At 41.6% G+C, this 15996-nt stretch overlaps 1 protein-coding gene across 3 annotated transcripts in view; it reads left to right on the forward strand.

Annotated features, from left to right (window-relative positions):
- The window catches only part of LOC111253451 (uncharacterized), a 129366-nt gene that overhangs the window by 20723 nt on the left and 92647 nt on the right, over positions 1-15996 (forward strand). For all 3 annotated transcript variants that reach the window (XM_022812824.2, XM_022812825.2, XM_022812826.2), the window contains exon 2: positions 3615-3673. In XM_022812824.2, the coding sequence (XP_022668559.1) occupies positions 3615-3673 (59 nt within the window). The remainder of the gene's footprint in view (positions 1-3614; positions 3674-15996) is intronic.

Consider the following 15996-nt stretch of genomic DNA (forward strand, 5'->3'; position numbering starts at 1 on the left):
CACATATACGAAAAAAAAAAAAAAAAAAAAAAAAAAGAAAAAAGAAAAATCCAGAAGTGAGAAAAGCAGCCTAGCAGTCCTAATTAGCCAATTGATGAGTCTGTCTAGCCATAGGTAGTTGGACATGCGGGACATCGGAGGGACCCGATGCCTAAGATCGATTAAGTCACATCATCATTGAGATTCGGTTCCGGTGGCACTAACAGACACTTCGGAGGGTGTGGCCTATTGATATTCATAGTATGGCAATGTGTATGATGTTGAAACAAATTAATCAACGCATGATTGGGTGGCTTATAATTGCTATGTCTAACGTACATTCAGTCGTTTCAGACGCTGTCCATTCGGTATAGACATTATTGCAGCTGGCAGAAATCGAACCTTTTTCCTATACGTGCAACACTCTCCTAGCGACAAATATTAAGCCCAGCCAGAAGTGAAATGGGTGTACACATTACCTATTGGACTGTATGAAGGCAAGAGTTAAAATTACTACATTTTCACATGATCTATTGTACGCTAAAAAAAAACCAGCATATATTTACTGTTTGGTTAAAGTTAGATAAAGTGATGATCATTGCAAAATAAATTCCATCACTTATGATTGAGTTTCTACAACACCAATATCTAGTGACATCCGCAGCAAATACTTGCTAACTGTCAGACAACAATGCTCTAGCGAAACGGGGTAGACTATCTCGTGCTGGATCAGCTTTATTGAAGCCTATCAGTAGACAACGATGGTCTTGTACACTGTTAAACACCCCAACGGCTTGAATGCGGCGCGGATACTTACACACTGCTCTTTCCCCCGCTCTCTCTCTCTCTCTGTCCCTCTTTCTCCACTAATTAAGTAAGTAGACAGTCAAGCTCTTGTTAGGCCGTACAAGCCAGACAAGATTAAGAATATCTCGTCTGCTGCAGATGACCCACATTCGGGGACTAAACCTCCTATCTGCAATTGCAATTTTCTCTCACTATCATCGTGTATATATATATACACACGTGCGTGTGCGTGTGTGTACACTGACCGTTTTTCTAGCCAGATGGCTTTAAAGTCACATATCTCATATAATATGGCTCACGCTGATTAGGGGGTTAGTATCATTAGATAGCTGAGACTTGGCAATAGCAAAAACTGTTGGAATGTCTTTATTCAGATTTATCATAGAACGCTTCAAACGTGGACGAAGTTTCTGCAAAAATTTGCTATACTTTACAATGTTGTTACGATAGAGGCACAAATGTTGCCCAGGCTCATAAAAAAAAATGTGCTGCTTGTGGTCAAGATCAGTTATCGGAAGAAGCGGACCAAAGATGGCTCTGGAAAGAAATGCTCGCCACAATGGCCGACCAATTAGGGAAAAAAAGTTTAGGAAATTATTGTGAAAGTTGAGCGAGAGCGACACATAAGTAGCCATCGAATCGCCGAGAAACCTTGCCAAATAGTTTTAAACCGTTTGAAGAATGCTGGTTGGCTAAAAAAGAAGTTTTACGTTTGGGTGTTACACGAGCTGACGTAGAAAAATTTACCAGATTACGTATTCATCTGCGAAATTCTTTCGGAACGCAAGCAAATTGAACTATTTCATCAGCGGCTGATCACGAGTGATACGAAATAGAACACATATAACAATAATTGGCGAAAAAAAATCAAAATATGTCTGCCATTTTTGGTGAGGCTGACTGACATCAAAGAAGGTGATCATGCCATATGTCTGATGGTAGTAAAAAGAAGTCGTGCATCATGGGCTGTTGTCGTCTGGCAAAGCGATCGATTCAAATCTCTCCTGTCAACAACAAACAATATTACAACAAGCCTATGAAAAACTGACCAGAACTAGTAATCAAAAAAGGCGTCATTTTTCATCAGGGCAATGCCAGGCCGCATACACCTTTGGCCACCCAGCCTGCGTGGAGAAGGAGAGAGCTGCATAGTCCGGATCTTCCGCCACCAGATGTCGCTGTGGTTTCTGCTGAACTTCCTTCATGTTGTTAATTTAGTTTCAACAAAGAGATGCAAAAATCACTTGTTATAATTTTTTTCACAGACGCTCTATAGTAATGAGCCCCCTTTTTTTTTTTAATGTCCCCTTTTTTTGCTTCTGACGTCACCAGAAGCGAAAAAAACAGTTACGGAAGGTCGTTAGTCGAAATGGTGCATATTTAGTTTAGTATATTATTTTAAGTTAAAAAAAAAAAAGAGATATATTTTAGCTAAAAACGGTCGATACTTTTTTGACAACCCGTTACATTTACGTATGTATATATACTCGTCAATCAAACCCTATCATACACTATCTACAAACGTGGAACAATAAAGCAAAATAGCTGGTGAATTTTCCACAAAACAATTCCATATCCGTTTGCTGCAATAGTTTGTAGCGCACACAAAATTGGGCACCGTACACGCTATGGGATACGAGATACTTGTATTGTGATTGACGCCATATGTAAGATCTATATAGGGAACTGACGAAGCTGTTCTTATCTAAATGTGGATATTATAATTAGTGGCCAGGAGAGAAAAACTGTAGATATTGCCTGCGGTGGCCGCGAACAGATGACCGTCCGCCGATGCACGCGTGTGCGTCTGTCCGTCCACCCGACGTATTAGCAGAATGTACTATTAAACAATCGCTTATGACTGCTTTGTGGTCATAGACGCTGCCGTGGATGTGGCTACTAGAGTGACCAGCTTGTTTGGCATTGTACATTAGCTATTCTTGGCTCGCTGAAATTGGCGCAGGTGAGCTGGCGCTCTGTGTATCGACAAACAAAGGGCAGTAGAACACCGAAGTGACGTAGTAAATATTTCAGAAATTTCCTCTCAAAAAGGCTCGACCCGCATGCTATGCTACGCCACTGCTGATAATGGCAAGACGCGGGTAGCAGCGGCAACAACGGCTTTCGAAATAACGGCAGCGTATGCATGGTTCAGGTAACATATTAGACGCCAGCAGCATCGCAGGAAGCAAAGCGGGACAGGACGAGCAAAACGCTTATCTAAACGTTTAAAACGCTAACGACAAGCGCGATTGCGACCGCGACTGCGACTGCGAACCCGTTCTTATCCATATAATACCATACATTATATCATGTTTAATGTGAACGCATTGTCACGTGGTGGTCTACCATAGAATAATACAACTGGGCAAAAAAAAGCCGTGGATTCGCAAAATCGACCATTTGAAGAAAGTGGTCATGATCCTTGACAGCGATCGTATGATGCAACATGAAATAGAGGGAAAAATGAAGAGCTGCAGAGGAGGACTCAATGTTGAAAATATCCAAACGTGCAAAGATGACCAGTTTTCTTTAATGTTGTTATATCTGTTACTGATCTAACGGGCCGCCGATCTGATCGAGATTTACCCTTTACATGATTTAGCCGAGTGATTAAGGTATGGTCCTATTTTAGTGGGAAGCTCCTTGATTCGGTATGCCTGGACTTATAGGGGACTGCATAGATGTTTGCAGCCGCCGACAAGGTACCAAATAAAATAGGGTAAAATAATAACTAAATTAAAATTGACTTCGTAATAGAACAACGTCTATTTCTGTAGGAAACCATACGTAATACATATTCTAATCTGCTCGTCTTTTCTTTCCAGGGCGGTGGCACACGATATCAACGATCGTACTGTCAACAATAGTCATCACAATCATACCAGTAAGTTGCTGCTAGTATCAGGCATTAAAGCAGTGATATCACTGTGAGGTCCTGAAGGAAGTCTCACGACTTCTTATACATTGGCATAGGTGAACCGTTTAAGATATAGAATATGTCAGCGATTACCTTTTGGCGAGTGACAGCTATCGAATGGCATATTTTTTCTGCTATCGGCAATGTGAATATTAATTTTTTTCGGAGCATGAGAATCTCTTAAGAAGTTGTTTTAGGTTGGCGATCTTTCGTTGGTAATCCTTATATCGGCCGCTGTTCCGCCTATCTGATCTTTCTGTCCCGGATCGCATCTCTTACAATTGACGTCATCTCGATATTTATGAACCGTATTATTGACGTGTCTATCTAACGTCAAATAGATCTGCCACTTTTTCGATGCTGTCTGCATTGATTCACTGCGTACGACAGCACTGCTTTCTTTAAAGCCGTTTCATGATTTAGACTATACGTGATCACGTGAATCCACTAGCACAAAGGCCGCAAGAAGGGCTTCTGCTCCATGCTAGTTATCCACGTTTGGCCACTTGCACACGCGTGTATCTATCTACTTACGGTGCACGCGTCCCTCCACATCGGACGGACAGCTCATGCCACATTGTCCTGATCTGCGAACGAACTCTTCCCTAGAGGTTTAAGCATTCAGGCACACGATCTAATAGGGTACCGGTAAATACAACTGACTTGAGTCGAGAAATCGTTTACATCTCGATACGTTAGCTCATCACAGAGACGGCACCCAAATTCATACTTTTTTCAATGACTGACCTTCCGAGCAGCACATTCAAACTCCCAGCATATGAAAACCTTCATCATATATAGGTACGAGCCTGTTAAATCTATTTGGGCTCGCAAATACCGTCGTTTTCATCTCCTTCTTCGTCAAAGAACTAAGTTTTTATATGTTTCACTATTTTTTCAATTACTTTTTTTTGTGAACATCGGCATGATCCGAGCAAGCTTTGATGCGAGAAGTTCGACGCACCTCACAGTTTGCATGGGCCTTTTATTGGACAACGTATATCTCAATGACTCTAACTGCCAATATTCTCTAAACGTATACATGAAGGTGTGACCATATTAGAAAAGCGATGGCAGTCCTGAAAAATGGTTCAAACGAAATTAGAACTCAATAAATAAAAGGAAAAGTCGGATTGAGCGTCTCATTTTGAAGATTTTTTATACAGTTTCTAAATAGATCCTATTTTATTTGGCGTCAAATGCGAACGAAGCATTTTGGGCGGAATTTTTCGCTGGTGCAACGATAAAGCCTATTTTCAAAGGACTTTTTTTTAACTATACGGTCATCTAAATCCAGTCATTAGGAGATGTCATGGGAAGAACGCCCTGACTGATGTCGATCCAGTTCCGGTTGAATAACACCAAAAAGAAAACACATCAAATATGTTTTTACAGAGAATATTCACACAAAAACACGCGCGCACCCTGCATAATATTGATATTAACAGAACGTCAAAAAAGATCAATCGTGAAGCCAATTTCAGGTGGCACCCTTACAATTTATCGAGTGATAAGGATTGCTCTTAATATGTGTGTTTCTTTTTGTTACCTTTTTAGATGTTCTTTCACGACTAATTATTTCGATGTTGTGTGTATGCTTTTAAAAGTTGATTTTTTTGGCTTAATTTCTTAAACTGATTAGATTTGGCCGTGTCACCATTTTCAGCTGGAGGGGAAGAAAGGGGGGGAGAGGGGTGTGTGCCTCTTTAAAGCCACCGCAGAACCGATCGGCCATGCGTCAGTGTCACGATTCCGATCTCATGGAAATAACGCAAACGACTATGTCATTAACTCACAGAAGCATTTCATCTTCTGATTAGACAGATTTTTTGATAGTCGTGCCGACACTTACAGACATGATGTTACTGCAAGGCGAACCGAAATTTCCCACTTATTTGCTTCACGAATCTTCAACTAAATAGGCCCTATAGCGTAAACGCAGCTAGAAGGCTCCTCATTTTTTAACTAACCGCTAAAACATGTATTATTCAGAGGTTTTTTTGTTTTTTTCGAACGACTGTGCCTGAACAGAGAAGCACTGTATCCGTCGGATACGGGATCGGACTAATACCGTATGTGTACATATGCATGTTTTTTACACCTTAACATCACTTCATGATTAACTATAGTTTATCAAAGCATGTCCATTTTAAATTCTCATTCTTTTTTTAGTGCGTAAGCCTTTCAGTTTCGTGAAAAAAAAGCGTTACCTGTCGTATGCGTTTAACTCGCGTGATCCCGCAATAATCATATTAGCGTAGACTTACCAGCTTAAACATAGTCTAGATAGATTCCTCTACCTTGTGAAGGTTTAATTTCCAAGCATCTGGAAGATATATAATTTATTGTAAACAGTTGCCCTATAAGCGGATTTCACTAGGAAAAGGAACAATGTTTTATTAACAATCCCGTGCTGCTGCTGCTGCTTCTTCACAATGGTCGGTACCTGAAGCGTCTATTTATAAAAAAAAAATAATTGAAACGGAAATTAGTTAGTTCAATGTTTTCCTGTTGGTCCAAAAAAACAATTGACCTTTACATTGATTTAAATCTCCGTATTCTGCGAACAAACGTTGACTGTGCTGTTAGTTCGTGCAGATTTGATTGTACGAAGGACTATTGGATTATCAAAAAAGAGAGTAAATTTGTTTCAAGCAAGAACAAAAACTGGATTACGGCCTAGTTCAGGACTTCGAGAATGCTCAAAGCCTAGCCCGAGCAGACGGGAGTCCTCATTTCTAAAACAATGCTGCATCGGTGAACGTCTGGTCGTGGAGGGGGAACACATTGAAATATAAATATGAATACTTTAGAAATAAGCGTCATTACCTATGTAGCTTATTCTTTTTGTTCTGTTCTTCTGTGGTAAATATTTGATCGCTTTGTTCGCACAGGGCGGGTGCCTATGCTTTTTTTTTTCGGGGAAGCTTATCTTCAAGCCGTGACTTCTGGAATGCTGGTAATTGTTACTGTTTCCATAGTTTGAATGTAGTTATAATATTGCATGTTCTACTCGTCTTATTGTGTAACGCGGTATGTGTATTGCCCAGAACTGGAAGCACGAAATTATACAATGATTATTAAGCAAATCATAAACTGGCAATGCTTAAAGTTATTTGCAACTGAATCAAGTGCATCTATAAATGCCGTGTCGATCGTTTGCAGGGGTCGTGCTTGTTGCCCTTTCAATTGCAACAGTATATGGATTTTTGATTCCTGCATCATTTACAACGACATATTGTTAATTCGATAGAATTTTTGTGCCGTTTTAACGAACTGGAAATCATCTTTGTGTCTCCAGTTATATAACCCAGTATTTCTCAGCCGACCCATTTGGTTATCTAGCATGTTGGAAAACAGTGTTTCCGGTAGAGAATTGAGTCGCCAACGAGACAAACTATAAAATTCCTCTTCATTTATGTGTATACCGATTGGTTGAGCTGAGCTTGCCGGCCAGATTCCCCTAATTCTACTGAAGCAATTCCTCGAGCTTTCGCTATCATTGCTGCTGAAAGCTAGCCAACTTCAAGGCCTCGTTCTATATTCCAGAAAAATGAACCACATCCTACTCAATTGAAGCAGAATGACAACCGTCCCTCATTCGAAGCCATCAAAACATCGCCCGATTCCCGTCGGCCGAAATCATCACAACCGAAGCCACAGCGGCTTCATAGAACGTATACATGCACTACGCGAGCCGTTAAATCACGTTATCTTATCTAATCCAATAGGACTTCATCAGAAAAAAAAGCTTACCGGCGTCAAAAATGCACGTAGTGTTAGAAAATTGACTGACGGACATCGTCAACCTATTGGGTCGAAGATTGTAACAGGAAAAAAAGTTCTAGCACTTGCTACGTCCTTAGCAAAAGAAGGAACAGCTATGTGGTTAACCTAGGGTCAACTGAAAAAGGAAGCTTCGAAGATATCTTTCTTGTTTTATGTACCGTCATATTTTCACCGTGGCTAACTCAATAAAACATGGAACAATTGGATATTGTATGCGAACGAATGTACACCTTGCGTTTATGCTGCTACATGAAATAAAGATTCTACTTTATGACTCGTACTAGTTGAATGCACGCTATTCCACAGTAGTAGGGCCCTTGTAAAGGTTTTAGTAAGCGAGCAGACGCTATTCACTGCACTTCGAGGCGAAAAGACCCCGCGACAATTTCTATCAGAAAATCATCTTCATTTTTGGCATTCATTATCTGAGAGATCACCCGTTGACTCCCTTCTTTGAATATTGCGGAAAAAAAAAACAGAATCATTAAGAATGATGTAAACGCGTTATAGGCCTAAAAGCTCCATTACCTTTTCATAAAAGCTAGTCCCTACAGGTGCCGGAACAAATTTCGATGTGAAAATAATTTCACTTGTAAGCTTCGCCGTATGAGCCACGCAGAACAAAGACACAAATTCTTTTAAAGTGTACAAAGTGGGGAAAAATCGACTTTCTTATTGAAATTTTGTTAGTAATAGAAAGCATCGATTCGCCCTTGGTTTCACAGGCTTTGCCTAAAATTATTTCTCCCCTTTGCTAGATAAAAGTGTACATACAAGCAATGCAGTCAGTAGCCACAGTTACTGCTTAGTCATAAGCTAAGCACTTTGCAAAAGACGCACCTAGTTTTCGAATGCTTTTAAAGGGCTTTATTAAGAACGGGCTTCGAGGACTACATGTTGATTTTGCCATTGAACAAAGTTGTAATTGACCTTCGGCCTAGCTTAAGAATCATTTCTTTTTTCTTAGAATTTCCAGGTAAGAGAAAAAATAAAACCTGGTAGGTCTTTTAAGCTATAACTAAAAACATACCCCATGCGAAATTTATGAGGGGCCAATGATTTGGTTTCTACCCGACGTTATTTTTACGGCATCTAATTAAATTTCATCAAGGAAAAATAAGACATCGAATCTCGTTTATTGCTCTTATCACTCTGATCGCCACCGATGACAAGAGTCATCAGACAATCAAATAAAAAACGGCACAAGATGGCCTAATCGGCTGGTTGGCCGATTAGTCAAAAAGAACGCTTTCATATCAATAAGCGTTCTGTAGGATCGCCTGGGTACCATAAGCAGCCATCCCGGGCCAGACATACGTACCCCGGAGTTTCCTTGCAGTAACACGCTTCGATAACCTACTTACAACTGTACCTATAGCAAAGAACAAGGTTTAGCATTCCAAGTGTTTATCTCTAGAAAATGAGGTAGTAACTTCCGATGCGGTTCAACTCGTTGGGCCTCTATGACGACGAGATGTGTGCCTTGATCAAACAGATTTCATGCCGTTAAGGATTTCCTATACGTACTAGATATAGGAAACAAATAGGCTCGTGATAAATCGTTACATCCAGTATTTCTTATATCTGGTGAAATGTAGAGTCCATCGGCCGTATCCATTGAATAAATACGTATTTACCTAACAGACCGTCAAAAATCAATTGTTTCCATGTATTGTCATCCACCCTATATATAATATGTCCCACTTTGTCGATAAAATTGTATATTTGGATATATGATACATAGCTTGTCTGTCGACTCCGTCAACAAGTAACTACCGTGTAGTCGTATACAAACCTAAAATCCTCTTGAGAAAAAAACAAAATTTCTTAAAATAGTCCTAAATTTAGGCATTATTGGAGATGAATAGAAATTTCGCAAATTCTCTTTGATAGCGGGTTTTATCAAACTGATCAGATCTTACTATTAGATAGAGTTAGTCTTCCGCGAAGCCCAGCACCGTATGTTGTCTGTGCATGATAGATGTCGTTGCTATTTATCAGTTAAGTACCTGTTCAGTGAGCGTTTACCTTGCAGGCTTCCTAAAAGTTCTGAAAGAATACACATGCACGCTCGGATCTCGTCCAACTACACAAATTGATATAAGTTGATTTTTAAATTCATAGTTGATTTTTAACTTAATTCATTAACAAAAACCGATGTCAGTTTTCACTTACTGGCTTAGCCAAGTTCACTGAATTGTGTCTCTATGAGTAGAGATATAAAAAAAAAAAAAGATCATGTTCTGACCTTGCGGAGGATCATGATGATGACTACGTAATCTTCGTCATCGTCGTCATTGTCATCATCCTCATCAACAATAACAATAGATTGTCACGAGCGATGGCTGAGCGACCAGAAGAGGACTCCAATGCTGGTCAGATGTATGGGCCACGTGTACACTGTGTTAGAGTGAGACGAGCCAATAGAGAGTATAATGTGTCCGTAGTTATTTCATGGCCGGGGATTCAGTTGCTGGAGACCATTACTTAAGCTAGTGTAGAATTGAATGATATGGCTTTTCGGGAAACAGCAAGATAATATGGTGACACCGTTAGAGTTTAAATGATTCGAAAAAATCAATTATATATTAACTTGTGATAGTAGATGTTTCTATCCTATCTCTTTCTCCAACCTAACAAGTGTTGTTTTATAGTGGTCTTTATTAATAAATATTATTGTTGCTCCTACTATAACTCCGAAGCCTCCGAAAATTCCGTAAAGATCTTGAATCTTATACTAAATGGACGCTCAATTACGTATTAGTATATATGACACAAGACGACAAGGTCATAGCGGGATTGCGACGGGTGTCTTAGCAACGATTGTAACTCTGAATTTGTATACGTAAGGTTCTTTATTACTGCGCACGGAATATAACGTTGGGTCTCTTTAGGAACAGAGTTCTATTAGGCCGTTTTTCCATGACGGGAAACGTCTGCATTTCTGTTGAGTGTCTGTCAAGCGGTAACTTGAACGTTCCTTCTGCCATATGCGCATACATTCTTCCAGATAACAATTGCAGGACATCAGCAGAAGTAGCAGTATCACGGCCTTAGCTCGACCTATTGAGTCGCTGGCTGTTAGCTTTTGAAATTGCTATTGTAGCCGAGGTGTTTTGGCTGTTGCAGTGTCCTATGAGCCGGACTTCGTCATTCGTTTTCCTTGATTTTGTTCTTCGCTAGCTCTGCTGTCGTTAGGCATGCAGTGACAGCCGTAGTGGTGGTTCTTCGTCCCGGCACCGTTCATCACGGCGACAACTAAGCAAGCCTAACATAGCTGAAATTTCTGTCGCATCTGTACCACTGCCTATTGTTGGTATTTCTGCTGCCGCGGTCGTCGAGCACTCTTTGCTGTTGGTATGAATGCTATCTCAGCTATAACAACTGCTACTTCGGCCACTATGTTAGCCAGACAGGTAGCCAGATGCCCACCTTTATATTTCCAGCGTGTAGGACGTACATAAAATAGTGGGCACTGGGTAGCTGCACTACGCAGCGGCCGCATGCTAAAACACACACCTATTGATCAGCTGCTGAAATGTCGAGCAGTATCTACTATCGCCACCCTCATTGCCATACCATTACCACCACGGCTGCCGTAGTCGTTGTGCCGATGCTGTGCTCAGCGCTAAAGCGGAGGGCGAGCGGACGAGCGAATAAAGGAGCAGCTGGCAATACAGCGTAGACGTACAAATGAAGTTAAGTTGCAAGGTTGCTCAACAAGGTATCACGCAGCTTAAAGCTATTGATGCTGCTTCTGCTACTTCTGTTACTGCTCCTTTGTCGGCCCTGCCAGCCAGCAAGTCTGCCCGCTTGCCCCTTGCTGCAGCAGCAATGAATTACACTTCGGGGCGTCGGTCGTTTTGTTCGATCAACCCACAGAGCGACAGACAGATAAACTGGCCGTCAGTCCGCCCGTTGTCCTGCTGTGATGTTGCCCGACTGCTGCAAGGTCCCGAGGCCTGTAGTTGTTACTGTGTCCATTCTTGCGCTAAAGATGAACAAGGCTCAGAGCCAGTGGGCCAGATCAGGGTAGGACGCACAACGGCCGAACAACAATTACTCTGTCTATTGGTAAATGGTGGCAGCAGCAAGGGCGGCAATAATGCTTGTGACGACCAGTGCTGTTAGCGTCCTAGCTAGACTAGAACAGACCAAAACACTTGCCCGTCCGCCCGCTCGCCTGTCCGCGCGTCAAGGGAGCTACGCGACAAAGTTCAACAGTTTTCTCAGGCGCTACAGATCAACAGCTAGTTGTTTAATAGCAGTGCGAAACAGCCGATCATATCACACGCTGGGCGGATACGACTGATACCAAGGCGGAGAACGGCCGAAAAGATGCTGGGCGATTCAACATTCATACCGACAACTAGGACGTTGAGGCTTTTTAGACGAAGGGTAATGAAGTGGCAGGCCCAGAAGCAAACAAACGGCGAAAACGTCAATAAAAAGGAAAAACTGACAAAAATATTTTTGTTTGATGTCGCAGCCAAAATGGGGCTGCCCTTCCCCGGCGGAACCCGGATCAATCGGCAGTGCTGTGGTTGGTGTAGTGGCGGCATCGACATCGCCATACTCTGTTTACGTAAAAGAATTTTTTTGCCAAGAGAGGAGGGCGTGGAAAATAAATGAGTAAATAAATAATGTTTAGCCATTTGCTTGGTGGATTGGATTCTTTTACCGCTAGAGATGTTGTTGTTACCTCTATCACTATGGTTGCCTCGCAGCTTAAGTTAACGATGGCATTCCGAATCTCCTTTTGTATTATCGGTCTATTGAGTAACCTGCTGGCAGAGGTCGTGGTGCGGACGAACTACGAGTCGATCGATCAAAGAAAAGTCGACTAATTAGTGGCGAAAAGATCATTGCGTTACGTTTAGTAACGTATTCCGCAATATTCGGTGATATTTTTATTAGGTCATTAGACCGGGCCTTTAATTCCGCTTTCGGCAAACTTTCACTCCTGCGCTACCGTATTCACTTAGATAGTAATCATACGTTGAGGTATATTCGCCGGCCTGTTTCAGTTATTGAAGAACAAACGCAAAAAATGATTGCAATCATGGTCGAACGAACACCTTCGAGTCTACGTAAGCCCATAAACGTGCATCTTAAACGAGTTCTATTCTACTTTTACGATGTAAAAGATTTTCGTCCTCCAGATGCCTAGGCAACAACGACAACCTACCTGAGTCAGCTGGTTGGCACCTAGTATGACCTTGATTTAAATTTAATTAGACATAGTTAATAAACTCCCGTAGTGTTTTTAGCGAATTGAAACAGCTGAAAGGGTCGATATGGCTAGCACCAGTTGGCATTCGCAGGTCAAGGATACAGCCTTTAAGGGCAGGTCGACAGCGTCAGAAGGCCTGAATCGTAATTAAACGACAATTCCTAGCCAAGATATCGCTGCTACGTTGTAGATGCAGCGTTTATATAAGTTAAATGAAAATGCGATTTGTACCAACAAAAGTAAAGTTTGTGGGCAGGAAGAAGCCTATCGCATTTATCTTATAATAATATCAGTGTTTCTAGCGTACGCTAGTGACACTCGAGCAGTCGCGTTGCTAAGTTAGTTGAGAGGGTCGAGAGAGATAATAAATATAATTGTCACATCTGAATGTACCTGAATAATTGACCTATTTTCAATTATCCTAACAGTGAATGATTTAAACAGCAATAGTGAGCGTTCGATCGGACGTAACCAATGGCTAACCGGCATGGTAACAATACACAGTAATGATTATATAGCAACACTCAAACCATCGATCATTATTATAGTGCTCTTAAAGGGAGGCGCGTTCGCCACCCAGACCGCACCGCCTCCCGAAGCGGCCTCCCGCCATATTTTCACAGGGGCATTTCGCTTTACATGAAATGTTACTGCCGATCGATCAGCGTTTCATCGACAGTGTCACAATGAATGGACTCTGTCAAATGGAACCCTAGAACAGCATATGTTAGCGATTCATAAAAGAAAAATTGGTCACTACACAAGATGAGAGCAATCTTGCAACCACAACAAGCGACTACTATCGAGCTCATACAGAGTATCTCCTACGTTCGACTCTCATGCTTCAGCTTATTTTTATAACGATAACTATGCTTTTACTCAAAATCCCAGTGCGTAAATTAACAAATAGAAGTTATTCGAGGCACGGAAACTACTCTATGCGGCAATTCATTGTCATACGGCATTGTACATTAGCGATGACGTAAACTGAGTTTACGTGTGAACCACGACGTGAGATTGTCATCCTGCAATCCATTGAGCGTTCGTATTTGACTTGCTAAGCAAAGTCTGCCAGTTTAGACACGAGCCGAATGACGCTTCTCCTAAAAATTCTTCCCTTAACCTCTCGGACTTCTGACCATTCTGAGGAGTACGCGCATTGGTACAAGTGACAAATTGTGATAAAATGCATCAGAATTCTTGTGAGCACGTTTATATACATATAGATATTTAATTGTGTCCTCGTGATAGCTTAATGGGTAGCGTATTTGCGTGATATTGGTGGAGACACATTGTGGTTTAGGTCCGAGCCCGGGCTAGCTAAGAGCCAGTCGTCTGTCTGATAAAACGCCTCATGGCGATACCAGACATCAAATTCGAAACATAGAGTTATTCAAGTGTGTATACTGTCATGAAGCAACGGAGGCGTAAGCCTGGTCCGACCGGTGACTAGGAACAGATTTTGGGCATTTCGCGAAGTTCCTGCATAATTGCGTTCTGGGTAAAATGCATCTGATCGCATGATAGCATGAGCAGGGCAGCGGGTGCTGAAAATCGAATCGTTGCCGCTTTCTCGGCGAGCAGCAGCACCATTACGAAGCAGCATGCCGATACTCAGTGTCGCCTTCGAAACAGACGGGTTAGAATCCGCGAATTGAATGTTTTATAGTAACGGCACGGTTGTGTCATTCGCGTGGGCGTCTGTGCCCTTTCACCTTCGTGTCGTCTTCATGTAGCAGACGATAATGGCTTTTGCGAACGGTTCCGCGCTAACGGCCCGCGAAGATTTCACTGCTAATTTGTTTACTCCAATTGACTACCAGTTGACGCCAATGATGCCCGCGCATTTCGAAAATATTGACGGTCTAACGTAGAATAACGAAAAGAACCACATAGGCCTGCTGCTTCGGCCAATCTAGCATTGATTTAACCGTCTGCCATTCTGTTTTTGTTTTTTTTTTGTTGTTAGATTATAACTTGATGTTTGTCTGGCAGATGGTATGGCCTATTAGCTGCGGTCGGGTGTTTGTTACCTTCTTATGCCAACAATGAATTATATATATGTATATGCATGCGTGTGATGATAACATAACATAAGCTAGCGCAAATTTTCCAAAATACTAACACGAACGGAGACCTCGCGCAAGTCTGTTTTATATATCTGACTAGATACATATGGTAGAATATGTTTAATTAAGCCACTGCTAGGTTGTGCCAGTTACAAACAAGTTCTTGTTTCGGATACCTTAACAGCTAGGACAAAGACGTATTTTTTAGAAATCTTCTGCTAAAGCTGTTTATTGTGCATATATCCATATCATGCATAATCCCTGTTATGACACGGTAAATCCTAATCGATACGGCGTTTTAGTGAGAGAAGTCAACCCGCCATAATCGGCATACATAAGTAACGTCATCGAACACTCATGCGAATTTTAATTATCTTTTGAATAATAGTACAGTCATAATTATAGAGAATAACATTTATAGTACGCAATTATCAAGTTCATCGCTGAGACCTCTCTGAATTGGTACTTGATCGCCTGGAATGAATCCTTAATCGAAGTTGACATGCTTCATCAAACATGAATGGAAGGTCATCGATCAGTTCCGGCGACGGCAGCCACCGATGCCCACTAAGGGTTTACGGATTCACATAGAGTAGGCTGACACCGATCATAATTAGTAACGTACGTATAGTAACCATATCTATTGCATCCTTTGACAACCAATCGTCAACCAACCAGCCGATTTATTTAGAATTGGAGAGAATCGAAGATGGCCTGCTGGGCGAGCCCGCAAACCCCAAAGCCATCAGTAGAATTTGCTGCGTTTGTTATTTTGTTCATCAAACAGACATCGAAATTAGATGCGCCTGTGGGCAGTTTTTACGCAAACAGTGAAATGCAAATACCGGCCCGGAGATATTAACATAGCAAATGTCAACGGTATTTGTCTTTGGGTCAACTAAGTTTTATTATATTTAGTTAATTCCAGGCGATCAATCTTGTCTAGTTATATTGTAGCTGTGGTCGTACGTGATTGCTTCGTTGTTCGATATTACCCTTCTGCCATAGTCCCTCTGTCCCGTCAGCAGCGTTCCGGTGACGTAATCGGGATTAATGTGTGAGTCTTTTTTTGACGGATCGAGTGAAGAGATATTTGTCGCTGTTTTCCGAGGTCGTCTTTTGCCAATCTCAGCTGCCACGATCCCTTGTGTCCAACAAACCCGTGTTAAATTGAACGTGCAATTGAAAACCTTTTCAAT

This window comes from Varroa destructor, unplaced genomic scaffold (genome assembly GCF_002443255.2).
Source record: "Varroa destructor unplaced genomic scaffold, Vdes_3.0 BEIS01000006.1, whole genome shotgun sequence".
In the NCBI taxonomy this organism is placed as follows: Eukaryota; Metazoa; Arthropoda; class Arachnida; order Mesostigmata; family Varroidae; genus Varroa; species Varroa destructor.